The sequence below is a fragment of the Mauremys reevesii genome, linkage group 21 (assembly GCF_016161935.1).
Source record: "Mauremys reevesii isolate NIE-2019 linkage group 21, ASM1616193v1, whole genome shotgun sequence".
Lineage (NCBI taxonomy): Eukaryota > Metazoa > Chordata > Testudines > Geoemydidae > Mauremys > Mauremys reevesii.
Window position 1 is genome coordinate 14,313,701 of NC_052643.1, and position 27,856 is coordinate 14,341,556.

Below are 27,856 nucleotides of genomic sequence, written 5' to 3' on the forward strand. Positions count from 1 at the left end.
ACCAAGCAGGAAACAAGACAAACCTTTTCCCCTTGAGACCAACAATCCAATACCCTAGTATCAATGCCACCAAAGTACCAATCCTAGCACAATCAGCAAGGAAACGACAATAAGTAGGACCCTGGATGTGCCAACAAATCTGAGCATCCTGGAATTTGATGCAACCAGACTGATAGACTCCCTATGCTGGAAATGGGACATTCCATCCCCACCCACCTCATTCACTCAAGTGAGAACACACTTAGCCAAACCACATTTCAGTGGTCGTTAACTACCATTGCATGAAGAGAGGGCAATCCTTAGCACTTTTCCAATGCTAATGAGCACCACCCTCCCAGCTGACATCCCACAGTTTGGCAAGTAGATATCACAGAGGTGGTGGCACTATGAAAGCCTAGAGTTCATTTCACACCACATATTTGTGTCTATTAGAAACACACACAGTTTAAGTGATAAGGAAAAGAAGATGTGTAACTATTTTAAGGCAGCAGGAGGAGAGAAAATGGCGAGTCCAAGAGAACAGCTGAATTGTGTCCAAGATGTCACTTCCTCTGTACACCATTACTTTGTTTCTTGCCTTTAAAAGGAAGCTAAGGCAACTCCAGAGACTAGGGATCCATGTAAATCCTGCTGAGATCATATGACTGATCATTCTATAAATAAAAAAGGACATTTCTCTATTGGTATATTGATTTCCAGATGCTAACAGAAAATTCCCTGAAACCATCCATACTCCAATATTTCTATATTTTATACACAGTCTCATGGGCCAGATCCTCATCTAGTTTAAATCAGCTCCATCAATGCTGATACACGGGGCTGATGGATTAGCCCCACTTTCCTTTTTTATCATAAAATGTTTCAGTTCAACTTCAGTGAAAAGCACATGCCAAATTCGTACTAAACACAGCATTAAAACGGAGTGTTATTCACAAGCACATGACGACGACACCATGGAAGCTTAAGCTGTGTTCAAATAAAATATGCACAGATATTAAATAAGGGGAAGGATAGTGTTGTGGCTAAATAACTGTATCTGAAAAATACCAAGACCAGATAAATTAGGTGTGGAAAATTCAGCAAACAAGACATGAAGTTCCAAATCCTGATTGTCCTACGCACATTAGAAGTTCCACTGAAGCCCAGGGAACACCATAGCAGTTAAGATAAGGAAGATTAGGCCCAAAAAAAAACATCTTCATGGATTCCCAAGAAAAATATTTCATTAAACTACATGCCAGTACCATGTTCAATGCAGCAATGCATACTGCATAGCACATCAGGAAGGGGCATTTGGAACAATAGCTTAACTTGCTTCACCTTCTGACTTATGTTGTTGGAGAAATATACCCCATCCCCTCACTCCCAAAAGCTGGAATTGCAATCCTGCAGTTACATCCTGCTAAAAGCCATCTTCAGTTTGGGGATCTTTAGAAAGAGAAACAGATTTTCTAAACTGGAAACAGAGGAATCAGTTCATAAAATGTGCATGTGATAATGAATAGCCAGCCTTCTTTGGGGGGTGATAAAATATTCTCACTAAAAGCACCAGGCCAGGTTTAAAAAATGATTACAAATTATTTTAACAGTATACTTGCAAAGGGTTATGAAAACAGCTATAATATTTTTGTCCTGGATTCTAGAATTACCAGTGTGACAGCTAATGCAATAATGATTTGTTTCAAATGCCAGTGTTTAAGCTGTATAAAGCTGATTTTATACATTTTTCCAGTAGGCCGCATTGTAGTTAATGAAATTAAACACACCAATCGCATTTGTCCCTAGGGGCTGAGGAACTGAACACACCACTGGTTTATTTTTTTATTAAAATAAATTGCAGCCAGCAAGATGGACTAATTGCATGCAGAATTGAAAAAAAAACATTCCATTGATATAATTAAGCCAATTTTCATGGACAGAAATAGTTATAGTGGATATAAAATAAGCAGAGCATTCACTGGAGTCTGACTTCTCCCCACCGCACTCCCTTTTTTGGTACAGAATGTTAATTATTAAGCAAATAGATACCTCAAATGGGCTAGTTGTGTTATCTAGTAATGATGGCTAAATTGTCCCTAATATCTGATGCCAGGGCATTGTGTCTTGGTGAAAAACTTGACAGACAACCCCCCCGCCCCACCATAATAATATGTTAAAAAGCAGAACACCTGAAATATTTAAATCAGTCAGGAGGAAAACACATCACCCTCCAGCTTATTTTGGTCTGACATTTTACATATAGTAGCTGTATATACACTTCTCTTTAGAGAGTCGATATTCATCCTTCCTGCTTCTTCCTTGTAATAATACAGAAACTGGGTGGCTGGTGGAATGCAGAGTCTTTCCACATACCGGGCCAAGAGAAACCAAAAAGTTACCATCCCATAAGCCACAGAAGAGCGGTTATCAGAAGTGCTTTGGCCATCTCAGTCCAGTTTCTAATTGATAACAGGTCCACAAGAGAATTGTCATCACGACCCATTGGCTTTATTAGCAGCTCAACAGAGAGATCACGGGTTCAGCGGATAAAGAGACTACATGGCCAGCTCACCCTCAGAGGCTACATTGAGGCACATTGTCATGGCAGCCCGCAAGGGTAGCCCGTGCGAACAAACAGAGGCTTCCATCTAGTCCAGTTTCCTACCCAATGACGAATGTTTTAAACAGCACCATGAAAACGTCAAGTGGTATCTAAACTTACCAGATGACATTCTGATCCCCTTTCTCAAACGGAGACATACTTTACTCCAGGAGAACTCCTTGCTGAAAAAGGTACTAATCAACATGAGCCAAGGGACCCAAATCTGCCCCTAATTAACAACAATGTTAAACCCACATAATGCACCTTATTGTGGGAAATTTCCTCCTGATCACAAAGATGGTGATCAGCCTGTTTTGGGTCACATGACTCTAAATGCAAAGCCATGGAGAAGGATGCTCATTTTGAAGGGGAAATTCACATGTCATTTTTATCAGTGAAGAGGGCCACATCACCCAGTGAAGGAAGAGCCGCAAAAAAGCTTTTCAGAACAGGAATTGTCTCTATGATACATTTGAACACTGCCTAGCCCAACAAGACCCTGGCTGCTCAGCACTACCATAACACAACTAAAAAGCCCATGAAAGTGCACCATGGCAATTCAACAGTTTCAGACAAGAGATGATGAGATCACAGGTAAAGATGGAAGAGACCTATCTGATCATGCAATTCTTCCAGGAGAGCACACATTAAAGATTAAACGATTCTGTGAAGCACTGCCATGTTTACGGGAATAGACATGTATAGGGGTTGCTAATTGCCCAGAGTCAAGGAACAATTTTGTTAGTCCATACCCTTCAGATGGCTTTATTCTTCTTAACTGTAGGTGAAAAAAAATTACACTGATGTGCTGGTTACTCACCAATAATAGATTATATAATTTAAATATGTATTTTGGAAATTCAAAGGAGAAAACCTATTGTTCATTAGAGGTTTTGACCGTTGTAAATATGCATTTGGATTCTGATTTGCTGGTCACAAAAATATTTTATGAAAGCAGATACATATTTCAAGGATGGAAAGATGGAACAGCTTCATTTTGCAGAAGTGAAGGCCTTCAGCCCACAGGCTTCCCCTGGCCTCTAGATTTTGTCATTTGTTGTTGCCCACGCACAATAGGGGAATCTTATAGTGAAGTTACTTCATTTTTCTGCAGAAGAATTTCATTTATCAGAAGTTCACCATGGTTGGAAAAATAGAATAGTAACACTGAATAATAATCAAAAGGAAAGTCTTGTGGTTAAAGCACAGAACTGGGCCTGGAGAGATTTCAATTCCCTTCCTGGCTCAGCCACCAACTGTGTGAGAGAAACCTTGGACAAGTCATTTCACCTCTTTCTGCCTCAGTTTCCCCTCCTGTAAAATGAAATTAATAATTACAATCCCCATGTCATAGGCAGGCTGCTGAGGCTTAAACTCCTTAATGTTTGCAAACTTCTTGAGGCCTTTGGATTTAAAGCACTATATTAAGCATTACACGGCTTTTATAAAATATGTAAGCCATAATAATAATAGTCATAATAACAATAATAATGCTTTTTGCTCAATAGGGTCTTTACTTCTGAGGATCTCAGAGTGCTTTGCAAACATTACAGAGCCATGTCATAGAGGGATATTTCCCTCTCAAACAGAAGATTCCCTTGTCATATGCTTAAGGTATTTCACTTAACAATTGAGCCTATTTATGCAGCCAGCAGTGCAGCCCATGCAGGCAGGTGTAACCTCTATGCAGCAGGCAAGCTAGAGCATTCCTTTATCACCAGTCACGGAATGGTTACGTCCGGCTAAAGAGCTGGGATATTATTACAGTGAGCGACAGCTATGAATTACACTGCTTCTGTGCTGTGAAAGCCTAGCTTCTGCCCTGCATTTTGCCCAGGAGTGACTGGAGAGTTGACGTATTTCAGGTATGCCTGGTTTGCTCCAGTTTAATGCTTTGAAAACTTATTTGTTTTCAAGAATTTTTTTTCCATTATATTTTTTATCATCATTATTCTTGCTCGGGGGATGAAAACACATAAGAGGAAAAAATGAGGGACTTTTTGTTCATCCCTGCATCCTAACGGAGGCTGTTCCATCGGACGTTTGTCCACAGAAACCTCTAGTTGCAATTGTATTATTTCTTGGTTCTTTTTATAGCCTATTAAATGGCCCCACTTTCCCTTTGTAGGTTTGCTTGGAGTTTTACACTACAGGTTCAACACAAAACCTAAACACAGGGAAGTTTTTTTGTTTTGTTTTGTTTTTAAAAAAGGTGTAGATTTTAAAAACAGAGTGGTCATGTTTTTGCAGGTAGGATACACATAGGTAATGATGTGTGCATAGCACATGTGTACAGTAATACACATGTATACATGATGTACACATCTGTGTACACTAACATTGCCTATATAGATATAAGCATAAGACATGTTATATCACGTGTTCTGTTTTTACCCCCCCATACACACACAGGTGTTAATGTACATACCTATGTAGTGATAAGGACATAATGTGTGTGTGTGTGTGTTTCATATATTTGCATTATACCCATATAGTCACACAAACCCGATAATGTATACAGATTGTAGGGATGTGTGCATAATACATGTTCTACACACAAACTACATAGAATGGTTTACTGAGCTCCATGCTCCAGGTATGTTGTTATACAGCTACATTAAATCTTTATCTGCAATGTCTTTTTCAGCTCCAGAAAAATACTTTGCCACCTTAAATCTTGTTAGTCTATGGACAAGTTCAGCAACATAAAAAAAACTCCCAGGTCAAATAATCGAGGCTTTAGTTACTTGGCAAAGTTTCTTTCTGGGCCCGCAGAGAGAAGGCCAGTTGGGTGTATTTGTTCCCTTTGCAGCTTCCACAGGTATCTAGCAAACGGGATTAAAACAAAAATCCTGATCAATTTTATTTAACGCTGCTTGGGATTTTAAAAACCCCAACCACCTAAATTCATCAAAAAGATTTTAAATCCTGGGTAATTTTTGTTGAAACGCTAATTATCCATCACCTTAATTACCAGAGCAGAACCCCCCAAGGGCTCCTAATTGCCTAATTGAATAAAACTGGGGAGCAGCAGCCAGCGGAGGAACAGCACAGAGAAACTATTGGCGAGGTTTCCCCGACTGCTGGGGACCAAACAAAAAAAACCACGAGTGGGTTTAGTTCCACCGCCCAGTGGCACATTTTAACCCCCCACCCCTGTCATTTAGCACCCTGCACAAACACAGCATCGGGTTCCTTCCCAGCTGGACCAAGCCAGGCGGAGAGAGCTGGGTGGCTCTATTAATTACCAGGACTGCTCTGAGCTGTCACTGAGAGCAAAGAACTGGGCTCGCTTTTCGCCCCTCTCCAGCGCTGGATCTGCACCGGGGGCTTGGGAGGGAGCCTTCCTGGGGCAGAGCAACGGACGAGGCGTTTGCAGAAGCCGGCCAGAGCCAGCCCGGGACTGGCCGTGCCGTGCCCTGGGTGCCCAGGAGCCGTGGGGAGGCAGCTGCTTTCCATACCTGGGAGCTGGGGGAGGGATGCAGGTCACGCTGCACGCTTCCGGCAGCAGGGAGAAAGGTGTTTCGCCTACCCGGCGTTTTCTTCCTCCGGAGTGGCTACACCTGTTTGTATTTACATGCCAAAGAGCCTCAGCAAAGTGGGGACACAAGAAGCCCTTTATGCAACGACCATGCCCGGAGTGAGCTAAGAAAACGAGGAGAGACACTTTCTAGCTTGGGGGCGGGGGGGGACTCCGGGCTCGCTCCGGTTTGCTTTCCTTCCTGTCGGGTTTACATTCCCCCTCCCCAAAACCCACCAGCAATGATGGCGCGAGCTGCCAGCTGCCCCGTGGGCGCGGCGCTCGCGGGGCCGGGGGGGGGGGTTCCCCTCGGGCCGGGCCCCACTTGTGGATCCTCCCGCGCGCCAGTCTCCAGGGGACCCGGGCGCTGGAAACCCGGCTTCCCCGCAGCTGGCCGCGCCGCCTCACGTGCAAGCCCCTAATCGAGGTGACAACAAATTGTTTAATTGAATAGTGTTGGCATCTTGTCCGGAACTGTTCACATCTGCGACAGGCCTGAGCCCAACAGCCCGTGTGACATCCTTTGCCACATGCTTCCTCTGCCCCCCACCCCGTGTGAACGTGTTTTTAATCCCCGACTTTCTCCCCACGCGGACACGCCGCCCCACGTCCACGCGGCAGAGACACGCTCCTGGTTTGCTTTGAAACACTGGGCGGCGGGGGGAGGAGAGAGGCTTTGCAGGAAGAGGAAATAAAGATGCATTTTTCTGTGCAGCTCCCAGCCTGGGACGCGGGTTCGCTAGGGTACTTGGGAGGGTGACGGGAGAGAAGTGAGATGGCCACCTATTGAACTGGAAATCGCTGTATTTACATATAGGAGAAAGCTGGCGAGTGGGGGATGAATATATAAATATATATCAAAACAGCCTCCCTGGGTATGCCCTGTTCAGATCGGCCTTCATTACTCCAACAACATAAGGGTTTTATTTCAAAAGCAAGCAGTGCCCTAAGAGAGAGAGAGACAGCACGAGGAGAGTTGGCCTCTCGCCTCCCCTGTGCCCCATCAGAAGCGCTGGAGGCGGGCTCTAGCTCTCCAGAGAAGTACAACACGCGTGGGGATAATGTGCACACGCGTGCATTTGTACACGCGCGCGCACCTCCAGGCACGTCCCTCACACCTAGGCGCTTCTGCTGAATAAAGTCCACCCACGTCTACCCTCCACTGTCCCCCCGGCTGCCTGCTCCCTGACCCCATTGCTATGGCAGCTGGTTGGGAAGCGAGCACTGAAAGTGCTCCGAGATTGAAGAGTGAGATTAGTGTAAGGCAGGGACTCGGAGGGGGCACGCACAAAGAGCCAGACCCAAACCAAGAGGGAGGGAGGCCCAGACTTCTTAACCAAAGCCATGCACCGCAAACATTTTTCCTAAAACTGCCTCCACAAAACCCCTCTGTCAGATAGCGCAGGCAAGCCGGGCTGGGACCCAAGGAGGAGAAACAGCAGCACCGTCTCTTGCAACAGTAGGGTTTTTGCGTTGCTAGGCCTGGGAATCTGATCTGCCCAGACCGGGCCAGGGAGGTTGCAGGCTTCAGGTCACTTTTAAGACATGAAGATCAACCACCATCGCTTTGGGGTTTTGTTTTGTTTTGTCGCTGCGATATTAGAACCTTCGGTTAAAAAGCAGTGACTAGGATACTTGGAGTTGCTTGGTTTTTTCAGCATTTTAGTTCATTTCTTTCTCTCTGTCCCATGGTAATAGCATCATTGGTGCATTTTTATAGTCAATTAAAAATAATAAAAGGAAAAGCCAAATCTGTCCTCTTAAAGAGCGAGGTTTGAAGCCCCATAATACGTAATAAGAAACACTATAAAACCTTTGACTGGAACTAGCAAGGGGGAGTTTGGACTCACAACCAGTTCTCTTTAAGAAATACTTCAGCACAGCTCAGCTCTGAAGACTATTACATCCTCGCCTAAAACTCAAACCTCAGACTTTAACTTTGTCATGTTCCTAATAATGAAAAGCAAATGTGAACGCAAAAGGGTTGGCCATCGTTTTCCAACATGGATGTTTATTTAGAATAGGGCCTTTAAAAAAAAATCAAACCAGTGGGAACCCTCCAAAAGTAATCTAATGATCTCGAAATGGAGCGAGTCGAAATCGGGTGCGTTACAATCGGATTTAAATGTGTTAACATCTGAATAGCTGATGTCCCGTCCCATCACATTTTCATTTATGGAAGAGAGATTCTCAGTCCTAGGGAAAGGGTCTCCCTTATTGTTGACTGTTGGTTTTCTTTTTAAATTATTACGTCTATTAAAATATGATGCACACACGCAGAGATAGATACACTAATATATATACACACACACGAGCGCGCCCGCACATATTGGAAAAACGAGGCACATTCGACACTGTTTTTTTTTATACCCGATGATCTAGCTGAAATTTCCTTCAGGGTTAACAGATCGCGGAGTACCAGAGGGCTTTAGAAGAGAAGATATCTTAATTAAAAACCCTAATCAAGCAACATTAATTGAAAATACTTTGCAAAACACAGAAAGCATTGCAAGCGGCTGATTCTGAAGGCGCTTAGCATATGCACTTGTGTCTGTGCATATACGCAGACACTGTGTGTACACACACACACACACACATATAATATATATATTTATATATTATAATACGCAAAGATTAATATTATACCGTAAGTCAGTATGTTTCATTTCTCTGGCTGTAGAATTCCGCAGTTTGGCCCTTACTCACCTTATTATAAAGCCTAATCTTTTGATTTACAGCTATTACAGCCGACAGGCTCCTGTCCCGATAGATAAATTATAGTCTGAAGTGATCCCAAACAATTTGCATCTCTAGCTAAGGACTGCTTTAGCTTTTTAGATTTGCCTTTCGCCTTGTGAGCCAGAGTAAAATTACAAAGAGTTTCTCTCTAACCTGCCCCCACTCCCCCAGCCCCTTTCGAAATCAGGTAATAGAGTCAAACTCCCAGGAGAGCTTCACATCTGCTTAAAATATTGTCCAATGAAATGAAATTCTACAACCGATTGTGTTTAATATACTGTACACCACTAGCCTGCATACCAAGTCCGCAGAAGATTTGTGTATCGCTTTACCACAGGATATATGGGCGTATTAATAACTACAAACACACATTAATCGGATCGAGGCTTAACGAGTGCGGATCCAGAGGTGTGCTGGGGAAGGTGTGTGCTGGAGCTTTGTGTGACATGTGGGAACATCAATAGCCGACTGTATTCGATACACAATGTCCTGTAGGTGCATAATCTGTTTTGCAAATAAATCCTCCTGGGAGATGGAAACCGTAGCTTTGGGCTACTGTTTTGAACTGTGATCCCTAAAATCCTCGGTTGAAACCCCATAAACCGCCGGGCCGTGTATTGTGTGAAACACCTGATTTTAATCAGAGCTCGGCCTTCCGAATAGACACTTCCAGTTCGCATTAGTGCTCGTGCAAAAGAGCCGTGTTTGAGCAGCAGCTCCTAGTGCAGAAGCGAAGTGTCTTGCTCCAGGCAGAGAAGTCCCAGCGAGCGCTTCAGACAGCCCGGCTCTGAAAACCCATTACCGCTTCAGCGGCAGAAACTCCCTTCCCGAACTCCCACCATGGGCGCCTCGAGGGTGGGAGCAGCAGGATAGCTGCTGCAGACACACAATTCTAGTCAAACCAAGGTGGGGGCATTCTGTATAACTGGGTGTGTAGAATTAGATGCGAGATGTTCACATCTGCATCACACACACTCCCGTGAGAGCTGCTAAACTACAAAATAAAAACGACTCCGTTCTCCTCAGCCTCGCTTCTTCGTCAAGGACAAAAAGAAAGCCCGTTCAAAAATGTCCAGCTCCTTAAATAAAAGGCAAGAAATAAGCTTCGGTATTTTAGGGGGTATTTTTTTAATGCGGGGCTGTAATCCATATGTGGAAAATCACAGTATTAATTGCAAGACAACTTCCCTAATAATGCACTCAAAGTTGCCCATGTACATTGCAAGACACACGCCTTTGTGTGTACATAGCCACATTTCTAAGTGCGAGAAAGGTGTGTGTGTGTATTACACATATGCACACAGCTAGGTGGGCCGGTTGGGTGTCCTAATGGAGCATACTGAAAAACGACAACCTCAGAGGTAAGTTACCGGGCCTTGCGCTGGCGCTGCGGGTGAGAGTTTGTCCTTTTAAAAATAAAAGTGTTTAGAAGTGTCAGTTTTCAGCGACTGCGGTAAAAACTCTCACTCCACTTCGCAATGATTCAAAGGGAAGCAAACTACGGGACAAATGCAATTTGCTTTATTATTAAGCCCCTATGGAGAGTCGTACTCTTATTTCGGACAGTAGTGTTGAAATTTTGGAAGAGCAATTCCAACCGAAAGAAGGGGAAAGGCCACTGTCTGGGTGGAGGTAGGACTTGGATTCGGTAAACCATGGAAAAAAATATCCCCTGGCCGTGAAAAAAAAAGTAAAGATGCTACATAATAATACACCTGAATTACAAAATAAACCCTGGAAATAGTAAGGGGTTTGTGTGTCTCTTTCACCTACCTGCCCCTTTGGAAAATTAAAAGTTTAAACTACAAAATAAAATAAATCTAAAATACAAGTTAGTTTTCTTCCCTTTCCTATCGCATGGTCATTTAAGAATCTAATTCCTCTTCCCCAGCATTGAGATACAAACTTCACTCTCCTTACCTGGCACAGCTCTCACCTCGGCACTGCCATGACCTATGTTAAAAATGTATTTACATGCAAGGGGGCAGCTCTCGGATCCCACATATTCTTGTAACGTCCAAGTATTAATAAGTCCTGAAAGACTCAGTGTGAAAGTGCCCCCCGTTTAAACAAACTAGACATCACTATTGTAAACGTATCCAAATACGAATGTAAGTAGTACAGAGAATGAGTTGGAACTTACAAGTCTCCAGATATTTTGCACAAAGCCAGAATGAAACAGAAACTAAAAAAAAAAAATATACACAAAATAAAAAAAAGCGCAGCTTTTGACAGATTCAATAGGCACCTAAATTCCCTAGTGCATCAAAACCTTAATATCGACCCAGCTAGGAAACACAGCAGGTATTTCAAGCTGGGCTCTACAAAGGAGGTGGAAGCGGTGGGGGTAGGAATAAAACCACCCTTTTTCCTACAGCAACCCAACTCCTCGTGTGAAAATTCAGCTTTAAAAAAAAAAGAAAGAAAGAAAGGAAGGAAGAACCAGTCCAGGCGCTGAGGAAAAATCTGCCGCAAAACTTAGAAGTTGACATTCCAAAATCACAACCTCTAGAAAGACACCCCCTTGTCGTGCCCCCCATACCTTCTTAACCCTCCCCTCCCCTCCAGCTGAAAGAGTCTAAATCTTTCAGTTTCAGCGTAGGAATCTGCGAATCCAAACCCTAGTGAGAAAGGATCCATTTTGATACAAATTCTCTTCCCTTCTCTCTCTCTCTCTCCTCAATAATTGTCCCTTAGACTAGTGGGGTTGCTCTCTCTCACTCACTCTCTCTCTCTCAAACGTTAAGTCTCTCTGGATCCTGAAGGCTAGTGCCAAACGCAGATCTCTAGCGCCCACTATTTCAAAAGCCAGGAATATTATTTCACAAGACTTGGAACGACTCAAAAAAAAAAAAAAGTTGCTATCCCCTTTCGTCAACTTTGCAGCTAACTTTCGCTTCTCTCCCCCCCTTTATTGGCCGTCTCCGCTCTCCTCCAGCTCCTCCGGGGTGAACCCCACCAAGGCGCTTGTGGGGTGCACGAGAGACCCCCAGCCCGCAAGAAACTGCCACCGCCGCTCTGCTGAGCCCAGTGCGCCTCCGCGCTGAGCCGCTCGCACACAAAAAAGGGGTGGACAGCAGGGCTCTCGCATCTATTCCGCTCCAGGAATGAGAACGGGCACGAAAAGGGGGCTCCCTCCCCGCAGCGGCACCCACCGCCCAGCCCTCCGGCGGCACAGATCCGGCGGGACCCGGGAGGGGACCCTGGAAGCGGAAGAAGGGAAAGAAAGGACCTACTTTTGGGTAGTTTTCTCGCCCTCGCCTTGGATCTCATCTTGTCGGCTTGTGGATTCTTCTCCTCCTCCTTGAGCCCAGAAGCAGCTACACACTATCTTCATCTCCCGAGCATTGTCAGTTTGGACACCTTCGCACATGCGCACAGAGCATTCAATCTGACACCCTCGCCAGGGCCAAAAAAACTTTCCAATGTATTCATCACCATCAGGGGTTTTTTTTTGGTCCTATCCTCTTCTTCAGATCACTTATCTCCCCCCCCCCCCCAGCACCATCACAACCGTTCCCTGATCTGCCCCTTTAAGAAAAATCAACCCACTCTCAGCCTAACCCTTTCGCACACTGACCTTACACACTGGACAATATTTAAGGATCAAGGTACCATCCTATAAAGAGGTGATTATTTATTATTAATTATTACTATTATTTAATAGCAATGTTGTAGCACGGAGGTGTCGTTCTGTAATTGCGAATATTTTAAACAGGCTTGTTTGGGGTTTTTTTAATTCACTTTTTTTAATTTACTGTAACTTTTCCTTTGACAGACAGGTTTTTTGGGGGGGGGTTATGCTTTGAATTCGGAGGTTTGCGTGGCTATTTAAAAACATTATCTGCGATTTGCTCCATGCGATCATGCAATGGTTTTCACACGGATATTCCTTTCTTTGAATGCCGTAACGAGAATGTCTGCTGAACATTTTGTGTATTAATTTTTAATTCAAATATTCAAACACCGGTTTTACACTTTTTTAGGCTTGGGGTGTGTGTGGCACTTTTGCTGTCAGGGTCCTCTCTTTATTATGCTGTGCACATTTGCATATGGCCAATAATGCTAAATATATATGTAACCTTGATCTTGCTAGTAGGGGAGCTGGAATTCTGTTTGGGTTATTAGCCAAGAGCGGCTGCAGGTAGCACAAGATGCAGTCACACTTAGTCTACGATTTGGCGTGTGTGTTTCTGCATTTTTCCCCCCGACAATTAAGACAAAATAATATGTTAAAAGGTTAAAAAAATAGCTCGCCGGTGTTTTAAAAAGAGACTGAGAATTAGGATGCTGGGTTAAAGAGAAACATATGGTCCAGTCTTCATTTGTGCCTTTGATTCTAAGCTCTGGCAGGTACCTGAGTTTGGATTTCAGAAGGATCCCATATCATTTCTTTACGTTTCTCCCTCCCACCCCAAATCTAACTCGACCTCCTATCTGGACTGGGCCATCCAGTTCTGAGGCTGTCCCTTCCTGGATGGGAGAGATGCTCTGCCTTACTCATCCCCTACCCACTGAAGGGGCTCTGAGGAGTAGTAAAGACCCTGGTTTGGAGAGAGCAAAGATGAGTCTCATGCTTTTGCATTTTAGGTACCAAAGCAGAATCATTTTCTGGATGCCAGATAATAATAGCGATCGCCTCCTTGGGAATATTAAAAATACTGCTAGACATTGGAGTTGTCCGTGATCCCCGGAAGTGGAGGCACAGACAGATCAGACAGACCCTCTTTGAAGAAAGGAGCGAAGTGTAAATAGCTGGGTGATTGATGTGCTGTCTTTGACTGCGGAGAAAGCACTATTTTAATTCAAGTGGCCAGGTCAGATGGTCACGGAAGAAGGTTGAAAGGTAGGATTTAATGAGATTAATATGGAGGGAGAGCGACTTCATAAACATTCAGTAACAGAAGCGGGCTGGGGAAAGTACTCCGATCCGATTTGCAGCGAAGGTGCAGAAACATATTGGGGGCTCGGCGAGCAGAGGCCTCTCACTCCAGGGCATTCCAAAAACAAAGGGAAAGTTAGATGGGTGGCTGGGCTCTCTCCTGGAAGCCATTCTGCCAGCTGAACTTTTGCACTGCAGGTGGAGGGGGGGGGGATTATTTTTGCTAATTACTGGGTTTCCCTTCCTCACTGCGCTCTTTAATTGCAGATGGAAGCAGGGCCCTTTTAGATGCTACTTATTTAGTAATAGGTGGGGAGGGGAAGGAGCCCAATTTTTAAATATACAGATAGTGAAACTTCCAACCACGTGTCGCGAAAAGTGCTGAAATGCGGATTGCAGATTTCTTTCTTGACAAGGTATTAATATTCAGAGAGTCGTTTCACTTCATTGTGCGGACCCGCAGGTTGGAAACTCAAATTGTTTGTAGCTTAAAATGTTGAAACAGCAGAGCTGACGTTTCAAATCAGTTGAAATATTTCCTACAAAGACCGTAGGTATCTTCCACACCCCTAAAATGAGGTGGTAATGGAAGACCCAGGTTTGGGTTAAACTAAATGTTCTTAGTTCTTTTCTTTTCGACATTATTGTCCATTCACGGTTTTTGCAGAACAGACATGAAGACAAAACCTCGTTTTTTTTCCCCAAATGGTATTTTAAAAAATCGATTTAACAAATGACAACGGGGCTAGAAGACTATATTAATATGAGTCAGGGTTCGAGTACAAACAGCAGATTGGTTTGAAGTTAAGTATCTAAAAGCATGCTATTGCTAATTGCACACGAGTTTGCTTTTTTACAAAAAGAATTCTGCATGCAAATAATTCTTTGCTGGAGTCCGAATGTACAAGGGTGTATCTTGCATTAACTATTAGCAAGAATAGCATTTCTCGCGCAAGACATACACGTATATTAGAACTCCATCGCGTTATATCTAGGAAGCAATGAACTGCAGACAGTGCTTCTGCTAGATCATCTGTTTAACTCTAGTGCTAGAATCCAGCTCTTTGGCTGAGTGAAGGTGCACTCAGGTGCGTATGAAGAGCTTGAACTATACCAGGTGGTCAGAAATCACCTTCACCCGTGAAGAGCATGGCGGAATCTCGGGGATTTTTATATACCCACAACACACACACACCCCGGCACAGCTGCCCCTTTTCCCCTGTACAGCAGGCGAACGTGTGAAAAACGGCTATTAATACGGATTACACAAAGGTATAATTGAAAGTACTGTTCCCTGGCTGTGCAGAGACATCTCTCTTATACAACTCTTCGTAATCATAAGCCTCTTTCGATTGCCAGATATCCAGCATCCTGATTACATACATGTGTATATTTCCTTCCAGAAATAATGCAGCAGCAGCGTTGCACTAAATGCTGCGTCCGACTAGCCCAGGAACCAGTTGTGTTCCAGGACTTTCTCGTTACAGATTCCTAGACAGTGTCGGTGACAAGATGGACTCTCTGATCTATTTTTTTTTAAAGGAAAAATTGTATTTATTCATTACAAATTAAACAGAGGACATGAAATGCAAAAAGCAAACGAGCTCTCAACTAAGGCGAGACAGAGAGATTGGGAGCAGCCCTTAGTTTTACTTTGAAATGATTTTCCCGTCTTGTATTTACTACATCTGCGTTGTTAATATGTGCACAATTTAAATGTTGCAACAAAGAGCGAACGGATTTCTCTTCGGTTCCCCATCCCTTCCTCCTCCCCCTCCCATCCGACCTACAATAATTTACAAAGAAGGAAATATACCATGTGGGGGGGGCAGTTTTCCCTCCCTCTCCCCGCCACCCCCCTTGCAAAAAACAGGTACAAAACTGACATCGGATTTACCCTCGATTATTCGGGGGGGAGGGAACTAAAAAGCCAAGAACCAATCTCAAACTGTATTTATTTCTCTCTCTCACACACACACACACACACACACACTTTTACTTTTGAAATTATTGGAAGTGTGCTTTCTTGATTCGGACAGAGGGGAGTACCTATAATTGAACCAGAATCCCCGCTGTTTTTCCCCGGGTCCCCTTTTACAAAATTTGTTTTAGATCAAACACATATTTTGATTGTCTTGTTCTTTAAAAAATCCAAACAAATCGAGGAGTGAGCTCCGTTTACACTGCGCTCCTGCTAAGTTCTAATTAATGTGGTTCGATTCGATGCGCAGAGAAGACAGCCGGCTAACATCCTGGTGTTGTATGCTATTACATACCTTTCCCCCAGCCCCACACATCCCTGGTTTATACGCCCGCACAGCGCAAAGGGTGTTTTGCTATATTTCAGACTTGACCTCCCAGGGGGAAGAAATGGGACCGAAGACCAAATGCTGGTGCTCAGCAAATCCCAAACACCCAAGATGAAACCTCTAGCCATCCTCAAATACCGATTCTGCGGCTCCTTGTCAAAAGCCCGACGTCGCTGGCCGGAGCAGATTTGCGACCTACTAGCCGGGTATTTGATTTTACAAAGAAATCCGTATGATCCCCTTTTGCACCTGTTTGAATACGTATCGCTTGCAGGGATAAGTGGAGGGATGGTCCCTATTCCTTGCGGGTCTACTTGCTTGGGCTGGGGAAGGGAGTCCCTTGGGAACGCCTGGCCTGGCGAGTGGAGCCCCATAACCCTGTGTTTAGCCCCACATCACCTCCTCCAGCTAGCCCCGGAGCCCCCGACAATGATTTCGGAGGACGCAGACAATACGGCTGAGCAAGGCACGGGGAATCCCTGCCTACCTCTGGGGGATTTGACGGTAGCTCGCCAGGATCCCCAGACGTATGCTGGGCGCATTCCTGCAGCTGTTTTCAGGCGATACCCCCCGGAGGAGGTCACGTTGAGGCAGGCTCTTAATCGTTCTGCTGCCCCATGAAAAAGCTCAGGCCTTTACATTTTAAAACACAAACCCCAGGCCAGGAAAGAAGAGTGCAGAGCCCCTTCTGCACGGGGTCCGTGACCGGGAAATTGCAGTGAGCCCAGGCTCACAATCTGGGGCTGGAGAGGTGCGTCTGTCAGCCGGGCACATGCACAAACCAGTCCTGGTGAGATCGCCATTTTAAGAGTCTATAGGATCTGCCTCTGCCCCTATTTCCACCTTCATCTCTGGGTTCTCATCCAGCCAGGGCACATCCCCCCTCTACACACACACACCGGCGCGCGGGGTCTATTTTAACGGGGCTCTAAGGTGGATACCGAAGTGGTTCCAATGGAGGGGTCGCCTGGCTGGCGTTTTCATTGCAAAGTCCTGGGCTTTCTGTGAACTTGGCTTTGAAAGTACTGCACGCTCCAGGCGAAACTTGGCGTGCCAGGATCCTCGTTCAAAACAACAGCGAGCCCAGGTGGGTCATCTTCACCCTGGCAGGGCAGCCCTGTCTGTGAGCGGACGGTCCGCAGCAGCACCTGAGCGGCGGCTTTCAGGTTGTTTTCCGCTGCTTGGAAAACACGGGTTTACATTTGGCAGGCTGGTGTGCACAAGTGCTTTTTAAGTAGTAAAGCAGATTAAAATGGCTGAGATGTTATGGCTCGAGCAGGAGCTGCGGCACCTGCTTTCTCTTCCCGAGGATTTTAGCACAAATGCTGATTGTTCCTGCCCAGGGTTGGAGGGGGATTATACAGAGAATTATTTTTAAAAAATACGCAAACTCCCCTGGGCACATGAAGGGGCCGCTCTGCTCCAGTGTCAGCGAGGCGCAGATTAGCCGCTAAGAATGTCACACGCTTACCTAGAGGGTTTTTCCTTTTTAATCTGCCATCAATAAACGAAGGAAACAACACACACAACCCCCACATTGCAACCCACGCAAGTTCCCTTTCATCCCCGATTATGCCCAGAAATTTCAGCATCTTTCATCCCGGCTTCAAAGCCCCGTTTCTCTGCAGGCACAAGGGGGCAGTTCAGGGCAGGCTGGAAACACTTGCAGCCAGTGAGGGTGGCTGGGAGGTCACCAGCAATTGGCCAGGGGGGAAGCCAGAACCCCGAACTCAGCACCGGGCCGGTCACTGAAGGAGGAGCTGCGGTGCAAAGCTCCTGGTTGTCACTGTCTGGGCTATTCTCTTTCCCTTCGCTGCGTCGAGCCTGTCAGATTGTGTCAAAGGGAAAGTTTGTGTTTGTTTTAATAACAGATGTTTACTGCTGCCCTGGAAAAAAAAAGTGTGTGTGTGTGTGAGTGTGAGTGTGAGTGTGAGTGTGAGTGTGAGAGAGAGAGAGAGAGAGAGAGAGAGAGAGATTTTTTAATTCAAAGGGTTCACTCCTGGTCACAAACCGATTTGCACAAGCTCCTGTTCTAAAACAACACTGAAATGTGGCCGCAGCACCCGCCTTGAGAAAAGCCAGATTTACAGTTCTGAACGCGGAGTTATTCCCCTTGACCAAAGGATTCTGCTGGGAAACACGTTTGCCAGTCTTTGCCCTGAGCCTGTACCCCTCTCTTTATATTTTTAATGGTGGGGTTAATAAACCAAGCGTGTGCAAGGCGGGGGGGGGGTGAAAGTGGAGAGAAGCTGAAATGCTTCCAAAGGAGCTGTTCCGATGAAATGGTCTTTAGAATCAGGTAAACACTTGTACTAGTTTTTTTAAAGGCATGTTTTTTACCTAATAAACTGTAATAGCTCCTTCCTTGGGTAAAGATCTGTTCATTTTCCTTTGGAAAAAACAAACAAACAAACATCATTTACCCAAACGCTCCTAAACAGCTGCTTAAGAAACATCATTCCTTATTGAAGGAGAGGGAATTCTGCTGGTCTTCTGCACAGAAAAAAACCCAACCCAACAAGAATTCTTAAGGCATTTTTACAGAAAATTGGAAATAAAATAGGAGGGAAAATACTGATTCTATCAGGCTAATATAATCTAAATATATATCTTACTGCACGTGTCTTCCTAAAGCACAGTATTTCCTGGCTAGTTTTTCTTTAAATGTTAAAATATATTTTGATCCAAAACTAATTTCAATGCAGTTTACTAATTTCCGGGGGGGAAATACTGGTTCCGTTGGGCCCCCGAAAAATTAAGTATTTTTTTAAAAAGGAGCATGATAAATTTAAGAATTCTTTCAAATTCGTTGCTGTCCATTGTGCAAATCTACAGTTACCTGGTCCAAAGTAGAGTACCAGCGCAAACGTTAAAACGAGGGGCTGCGAAAGGGATCATTCAAACCTCAAATATCAGAGGGTTTAAAAATAACATTTTGGATAATAGGATGATGCACAAGTGTCTTAAAACGCCATCCTGGCAGTGTAATTAGTTTTTTTTGCCTGATGCCAGCACAAATTTAATTAATCCCGACCGTCTTGCATGAAAATTTTAAAATAAATGCTAAATTATTTGTTACATTTGTTATAAATGTTTTGTTGCGAGGAGGAGACTTGGTAAATGACACCAAGCAGCAACTGACAGGTAATAAACCATTAAAGCGTTTTATAATGGAAAGGGCGAAGTGTCCCGATGTAACGGGACAGGCTGTTACATAGCCCTGCTAGGAGATTTGCAATTCTTTTCTGACAGGCCTGGGCATTATAATAATTTAGCCGCTATGCCGCAAACGAAAACCATTGGGGGGGGGCATTTTTTCCTACTACCGAGATACATCATTTCTAAAATACCCAAACGCTCTGTTCAACGTCCCCGTTTGCTTAAAATTAGCTCAACTCTCCACCTATTTCAGAGGCGGATTCTGTAACGTTCAGTGAAGTATGATGATTTGCAGGGGTTACAGGACGGAGACGGACCCAGAACATCTACATCCGTACAAAAAAATAATTCTCGAAGGGAGCTGACACCTTATCCTGCCTCCATTCGTCTGAAACAAAAATGTAGATCCATTTTTAATAGCCAGCGAACCGGGCACCAGGGAGGTTGTAAGCCAAGAGGGGAGTTTCTTTAAGTGGGGAGGGTGGAGAACAGGAGGTTTAAACTGAACTGCGTGCAGATTTAATTTACTATCCTGCAAAAGCTCTGACGCCTCCCCAGCTAGTGTTATGTTCATAACCATTATTAAAGGAAGGTCCGTTTAGATCTTTACCCCGAAGAGTCAAACCCCCTCCTCCCCTCATTTTTCCTCAACACAGATCACAGCTGCCCAGAGCCAGTTTCTCTGAAGACACGTGGAAAAGAGGAGGACTCGCCGGCGTTGCGTTTAGTTTCCCGCACTGTTTGCCTGTGGAGAACAAGGGAGCGAATTCCCCCGAGAAGGCGAAGCACAGAACCTGAAGGGTGTGTGGGGAGAGGGGCGGGGGCGAAGGGGGAGTTCGCTCTATTGTTCCTAATTAATTCGGATTAACAACGATTCCCAATCAAAAAACGTTGGCTTCAAAGTCGGAGAGCCAGGAGGACGTAATGAGGAGCCCGCGCCATGGATCGTGTGTAAATTGTCCCCTTCCTTTCTTCTCAGTATAAATAAAGCGGGGCCAGTGGATGAAGACAGAAGGCGGCAACCTTCTTTCGCCCTATATTGATACTCGGCTACCGCAATTAACATTGCTGCATATGGAGTGAGTCCCCCCCCCCATGTGTACATGCCTGGTTCCTCCCCCCTCCCCCCCATGCTAATAATGGCTGCAGCGGAGTTAGCTGTATAATTATTAGCCATTAATTGAGTTCAGGACCTTTTATGGCGGTGGGAAATGAGCAGCCTGACCATTCATTCCAGTACGGGTCTGCACACAGCCAGGAGCTATGAAAAGTCATCCCTGGCTGGCTGGGCCCAGCCTGACAACCCCCCAGAGGGGGAGAAAGACCTTGGGGGGGGGGAAATCAGGAGGTGAAAATGACAGGCCCTGGAACCGGACCGGACGGATCCTTTCAGAACTTTGGGGCGCACTTGTGCCCACGCGAGTGCGCAGGGACGGAGCGAGGCAGCTGACTGGAACAGCTTGTCTTGAGGCAAGAAAAGAAACACAAGAAAGTTAAATGAAATGAAGTGCACATTAAGCGAAAGGCTATGCAGGCGCACAGACTCGCCCTGAGCTGGGGGGCGGGGGGGGGGGTTGTTTTCCAGTTAGTGGGCTGAGGAATGTAGCTCCGACTAGGAGAGAGGCTGAGCCCATATTTCTGGGGACACCCCCCCCCTCCGTTTATTTGAGGATACTGATAACCCCAGGGCTGGCTCAAGCACCGGGGAAAGTGAAAGGCAAAGGGATAATGTTCGGGTTGGAATCTCACTTTGCAAAAATTGCATCTACGATTATCCCGACCCCCGCGCTCCGGGAAACCTGTTCCACATTTAAACTAACTTGCAAGTTTCAGATTTGCGCCAGGATCTGCAAAAAAATAAAATACCCCCCCCCCCAAAAAAAACACATACACACAAAACCCCACAGAAGTCACTCAAAATGGGTCCATGCGCCCATTGCAAGAATCAATCCGAATTATGTTACAGAAACTGCGGCTGCCTTCGCTGCGGGAAGAGCAGTTGCCTTCTGGAGCGGGAACGGAGCCTGGCTCCCAGCGCGCGGTTGCATTAGCCTGTAGGGCACCGAACAGCCCCCAGAACAGTGGCATCATTCGGGGAGACCCTCCGAGGGGAAGCCAGACACGGATGAAAGTCCGTTTGAGCTCCGGGGGCAGCAGGGCGGGCTAATGGAAGCCGAGCCGCAGCGAGCTCCATGTCGCAGTCTAGCACAAGGTGTAGCAAAGAACAGCCCCCCCAAAGCAGCAACCCCCCCCGCGGGGAAGCAGCTGGCGGGGTGATTCCAGCTCAGGAGGTTCAGAGGCGGGAGGTTCTGCCTTTTGGTTTCCTACCTAAAGAAACCGACCCTGCCCCTGAAAAGGTGACAGAGATGCTGCTGTCCCCCCCGGTCTGTCTACAGCCCTGGAATGTGCAGGCAGGAGTGGCCCGTCTCACCCAGCGAGGGTAAGGGCAGCTCGTGTAACGCCCGTGTCATTGGACTCCCTAGAGACGCTACAGGGCTGAGCAGTTACAGGTGAACGGGTCCGGTCTCTAACGGGCAGGGGGGTCCGCACTTTATCCCCGGAATCGGAGAAGGGGGCTACAGGGGATGAAGACGAGATCCGCATTGCTCCAAACGTTCAATGGGGAGACCGAGAACACACCCCCAGCACGAATCCATATTGCAGAACGTGGGAGCGACTCCTCTAGATTCACTTTGTTACGTATCCTTAACTTCACGTTTCCACCTTCCAATTAAAGTTGACCAAAATCCCCCCACAGCCTTATTTGCATGCAAGGGACTCAGTTCAAAGATGCTAACGTATTGTCTCCTCTTAGAACTTAACATTTCCCTCTTCAGTTCTCACTTGAAAGAAGTTTCAGAACAGTATTCACAGACTGTCCAAACGAACAAAACCTTCCCCTTTGCTAGGAAGAGAAATCCGGTGTATTCAATCAAGGGGAGGGGGGGCATATTCTCAGAAGTCTGCAGATTTTTTAAAAGGCTGCATTGTTCTTGCCTTTTCCTGAAAACTGATTTTTAAAGCACAAACTCGCACGCCTGCAAAAAAGGATAAAAATAAACCCTCACCGATTTCTTTTTGCACAGTTTAGACTCTTAGAATTACTTTTCTGCAAGAGCTTTCCAAGCACAGCCTTTCTGGAGACATAATGATCAACTTTAAAAAAAATCAAGCAAACAAGGGGGAAAAAAAAGACCCAGGACTTTCCCAAATGCTCCTCTCTTTGATTTTCATTATTTCAACTCCAGATGACAGCCTAGGACTGTCGAAAAAGCCTGACTTCTTCCGAGTCCCACCTGAAAAACGTTTGGGTGCCAATTATGTCTGATCATCTGCAGGCAAAGAGCAAGTGGGATGTTGATTATTTTTATGCCCAGGGAGATTCTAACCGCATCTCTGTTAAAAAAAAAAATTCACACCCCCCGCAATCCTTTCTGTGCACTGCACATTTGCTTAAAAGGCAAAGGGGCCTCTCCTCCTTTTTTGTTACTAAAAGGAAGATCCAAGCCAAGCAAACTGGGGAAGTTGAACCACTTTTTGGCTGCCTCTTGGGAAGGCGATAAGTGCAAAAAGCCAGTGGCAACCCATTTATGATTAACTCCTTCTCTTATAAAGGTGCATAATGGGAGCAAACAGGGAGCTGATGGGACATGAACATATTTTATTCATTTAGGACACAAAGCAGCTTTTTGATATATATACATAACTCCCTTTCAAATTCAAGGTAGTTAAGGGCATAATTCAATGGGGTAGGCGGGAGGGAAAAACTTATGGAGTGCGAGGTGATTTTGCCGTGATCTTTCATTCACCAGTGGGGGTGCCTGATATACACAGGCGCGACAGGGAGAGAAATGCGGACCGCAGGCTAACACCTAGCAGGCAGCATATGCACAGGGTGGCAACAAATGGGGTCTTTGGCTTGGAAAACTCTTCCCAGGAACCCCGATCACATGCCTGGAGAGGCTATGCCACCAGAGCTTGGCCCCATCCAGATAGCCCTGTGTGCCCACAACACCATGGCCCACGGGCAAAGACGGGGTACCCAGCTACTGAGCACTGACCCGGGTTGGCTCCCTTCTCCTGCTTTGCTGAGCCCAAATCTCTAGGCAAGGATTCCTGCATTGACATTGCGGCGTCTAGCTCTGTCGGGCCCGAATGGAAAACGCTCTGCAAAATTCCGCAGTAGAGGCAAAGCCTACCCATGACCCCGCTATTCATCAAGACTGGGATTCTGTCTACACGGCTCGCTGAATTGTCCCAGGGCACAGATAGAATTCTCCGCTCACGTTTCTGGGCTGGCTCAGAAAAACCCTGTGGGAAGGTTATCGACTCCAATCCACGGGAGTTTTCCTTAAAGGCTCGTGGTCATTTCCACGGCGCCGAGTCTGGAGGAGGGAAGGGCTGTAGATGACCCCGGTGACTGACCAGCTTTAAAAAGGCCGTTGTCAATAACGTTCAAATCAGGGGACTCATGATTCTTGCCCCCTGCCACCCTGTGTCCACTGCCCCCTGGCCCCCTTATGATGGGTGGAAAGGTGGGGGTTCCTCTTCAGCCAGTTTTTTTGACGATTTCTGTCCAGGTCTTGGTTGCTAACCCCCCTCGGGGAAAGGAGTCCAAGAACCAAAGGGCACACGAATCTGACATGGGGGGGCGCCACCTTTCCCACCCACCAGGGCAAAGGCAGGAGTGGCACGAAACTCGGCGCGCCTCGGTTCTGGCTCTAGCGCATCTTGGCTGCATTGGCACAGATGATGGCAGCAAAATTCTGCGAGAACAGAATTGCACCATTGCTGGAGGGGGCAGCTCCCGTCTGCCCTTACCCCAGCTCCCGTCTGCTGGTTGGAGCCCAAAGCACGAATGCTACCGCCACCCCACCCCCCCCATCTCTGCTTTCCTCAGCGCTTGGGCTGGACCCCTGCCCCCGGACACGGCAAGCAAGGTGCGTTTAGACATTGAACTAGTTAACTCGAGTTAACGCACACCCCCGGCTCCTTTCACGGTGAAGACGCAGGGGTGGCAGCGTGCCGGGTGGATCAGGTGTTCTGCCTGGAAACCTCCCTCTAACTGTGTAAAAGCAGCAAAGAGTCCTGTGGCACCTTATAGACTAACAGACGTATTGGAGCATGAGCTTTCGTGGGCGAATCCCCACTTCGTCGGATGCATGTACCCCTCTGACCGTGTAAGCGGGTGTTGATTCTTGCCTCGCCTCAGCGCTTGCTTCGTGGTCACAAAGTTAGCAACAGACACTGACAAGGTTTAAACCAAAACTACAACCCCGCTCCGCGTCCCACCTGTGCTGACTACACAGGTCCCTTTGGAGATGGAGTTAGAGGAGATCCTGGCTAGTCGCCTCCCCGCCGGCAGGTCAATTGCTCCTGCACCCAGCCCTCTCTGTCCCCCCCCCGTTCCCAACCGACACTCTCCCGCTGTTAAAATCAGGCCCGGAGTCTCGCTTTACTGCCCAACAAATAGCTAATCCAATAGGAAGGAAACAATAAGAGCCCCGGCTCTGCCAAGACAGCTACAACAGTGCAGAAACCAGGAAAGCCCTGGAGCAAAACAACTCTGAATGTGACCTTAAGAAGATGCAATCAATCATGCTCTGCTAGGGGGACACCTCAGCGGCGAGACCTGCCCTGCTCGCCGAAACCCAGGAGCCTTTTAACCCTTTTTGTGCCCTAGCCAAGCTCAGTAAACTTCCTCCAGCCCCCATCAGACAATTAGCTACAAAGATTATGAGAAAGGGCCGGGGTGAGCAGTGTCCTCTGTGCATTTAAGAAGTTAGGGAACAGCTTTAACGCCAAGAGGGTTTGGCTTGGCCAGGGGTAGGTCTACAGGTAAGGCCGACACTGCATGCCCAGGTAGCTGGGTATAACCAGCCGTGGAGATAGGAGGCATTGCTTAGCAGAGAACACAGGCATGCTGGATCCCTAGAGTATACATCATACAGCTGTTTTAGGTGGTGGGGACCCACACCCCTGAAATAGAAAAGGATTCATTGGAAAAGGGAGCCTGTTTATGCACCCCTAACAATTGGTGGTTGTTCTGTCCCATCACATCACCCTAAATGGGCACCCCTTTTGACTCCTGCCCTGCAGCCAACTTGTGTCACTGCTCAGACACATGGCAGCCAGGACAGCCAAAGGAAGCTGATGCTACAAGCAGAGTTGCCTATTGCTACAAAGGCAGGAGGCAGACGGTGGAAGCTGCAGGTTTTTCTCCCAGGCCACTTCCCGCTGAGCTCAAGACATTAGTAACAGTAAACATTTATAGCCCAATGAAAGCCAAAAGCCCCAGTTGGGTCACGGCCCATCGTAATAGGTCCATACCCACAATGAAACTCAGGGTCTGTCTACAGCAGAACTGCCACGTTGTTTGGAGGAGTTTGTCTGCTGGCCACAGGTAATCCACCCCCCGAAGGCAGTAGCTAGATCAACAGAATAATTCTTCCCTCTACTTAGCACTATCTATGCTGGGGTTTAGGTTGGCAGAGCACTCTCTCTCTCTCTCTCTCTCTCTCTCTCTCTCAGAGGTGTGGATTTCCACATCCTGAGAGATGTAGCTAGACCAATATAAGTTCCCAGTGTATACCAGGCCACAGGGCCCACCTCAGAGAGACTGCAATTTAAATAGATAAGAGACTGGGCAGGAGGGGAAATGACTTGCCCAAGTACACCCAGCAGAGCCAGGACCAGAACCCATGTCTCCTGATTTACAGGGCCCTATTCCATGGGACCATGGTGCCTCCTAATCCAGACCTGCTGGAGATAGTTCATCCCTCCCCCCAACAACAGCCTATGTCTATTATTTTTCAATAATCACTCCTTGAAACCAGAGTCTAAAGGAGCAGGACAACAGCAAGACCCTATTCTGAGTTTCCCTTTGTGTTCAGATCCAAAATCCTGTCCAATGCATTTACCTGGCAGAGTCATTCATAATGACCCATCTGATTGGGAACCCTCTCTGAACATTCTTGTGCCCTACTCTCTGTACGGGTTACCGCTGCAACCTGGTAAGGGACATACACCCCCTTAGCACTCTAGAGCCTCAAACCAGCCTCATGTTTAGTTTCCTGAGGAACAGCAATGGAGAAAGATTTATGGCAAATCTCACCTATTTTCTTCCACCTCTGAAGGAACCTCACTGGCTCACAACAGCGCTGCCAGCAACATTTCACATCCATCCCTAAAACTGAGAAAAACCTTCAAATAAAAACCACACACACACAACACCTCACACCACACTCCTGTCCTGGAGCAGACAGAGAATAGCTATAGCTGGGAAAGTACTTAGAAGCATTTCTCAAGCGGCCAGCGCAGTTTGCATCTCGCCCAAGTCTAGGAAAAACCATCAGAACCCAAAAGAACTCTTCCAGCCATGGGAAATCCTAATCCATTTAGATGCAGGAATGCATGAAAAACTGTCCTAGCAAATAATATTAAGAACACACGTTACTATGCAATAGACTTGACTTCTGAGAGGGAAACTGCAACCAGGAAGAATACACCAAGTTCATACCTACTGTAAGAAAACCCACCAAAGTCAATGGGTTACACCGGTGATGAATTTGGATTGCTCCATTTCCCCCATCCAATACATTGCCATCCAGTGTATTCCAATGCCATTTGTGGGCTGCATGGAGGAGTTGGCAGTTTCAGAGAAAAAAGGATACATTTTCCTAAGTGAAAGTATTTTGTACAATTAACTGACAAGAAAATCTGCCCCCCCACCACCACCACCTCCAGCACAAAAAATAATTGTGGCCTTGCTACCTTGATTTTTTGTAAAGGCTGAGTGATAATTCATTTGTTATTTTAGATTTTGTGATTTGGGTAGTTTGAAATCTCAGCATACAATGATCAGTGTAATAGTGGATTAGGGCTCCTATCTCTCTGCTAGGAGAACCCCAGTCTGTGTATCCAAAATCAAGTTTCAAACATCCCTTCTCCCCCTCAATATATGGGCACACAGATTGGCAATTAGAGCACTGGTTTTCAACCAGGGGTATGCATACCCCTGGGGGTACACAGAGATCTTCCGGGGGTACAGCAACTCATCTAGATATTGGCCTAGTTTTACAACAGGCTACATAAAAAGCATGAGTAAAGTCAGTACAAACTACAATTTCATACAGACAATGACTTGTTCGTACTGCTCTATATACTATACATGGAAATGCAAGTACAATATTTATATTCTAATTGATTTATTTTATAATTATATGGTAAAAATGAGAAAGTCAGCAATTTTTCAGTAATCGTGTGCTGTGAAATTTTTACATCTGAGTGTATAAGCAAGTAATTTTTAAGTGAGGTGGAACTTGGGGTACGCAAGACAAAAATCAGACTCCTGAAAGGGGTAGAGTATTCTGAGAGCCACTGAATTAGAGGACCTATCCAGATTTCCCCTTCTCCTGAAAGCATATCAACCATTTAAAAATAAGATCACCAGACTGTTTTATTTGACTAAGGGTTTGCTTCACAAATTATCTACCCTGAGAGCTAATGGCAACTCCCCCGGGGGGGGGAAGAAACATCATGGAGCAGTTTTGTTAGCAGAGCAGAGGGTCACAGTCAGTGAGAAGTAAAAGCAGCAACGAATCCTGTGGCACCTTATAGACTAACAGACGTTTTGCAGCATGAGCTTTCGTGGGTGAATACCCACT

The 27,856-nt window shown here is 46.1% G+C and overlaps 1 protein-coding gene across 8 annotated transcripts in view; it reads right to left on the reverse strand.

The window, feature by feature from the left end:
* PRDM16 (PR/SET domain 16) overlaps positions 1–27,856 on the reverse strand; it is a 438,392-nt gene that overhangs the window by 403,385 nt on the left and 7,151 nt on the right. Inside the window, exons 1-2 of one of the 8 annotated variants that reach the window (XM_039509460.1) lie at positions 6,043–6,306; positions 5,329–5,406 (exon numbers count right to left, since the gene is read on the reverse strand). The exons of 5 other annotated variants lie outside the window; for them this stretch is intronic. Coding sequence is in view for 1 of the 3 variants with exons in the window: in XM_039509458.1 (XP_039365392.1) it covers positions 12,077–12,113 (37 nt within the window). In the remaining 2 variants the exon portion in view is untranslated. Of the gene's footprint in view, positions 1–5,328; positions 5,407–6,042; positions 6,307–12,076; positions 12,164–27,856 lie in introns of those variants that run through there. 2 more of the 8 variants (XM_039509458.1, XM_039509459.1) reach the window with 2 other exon arrangements.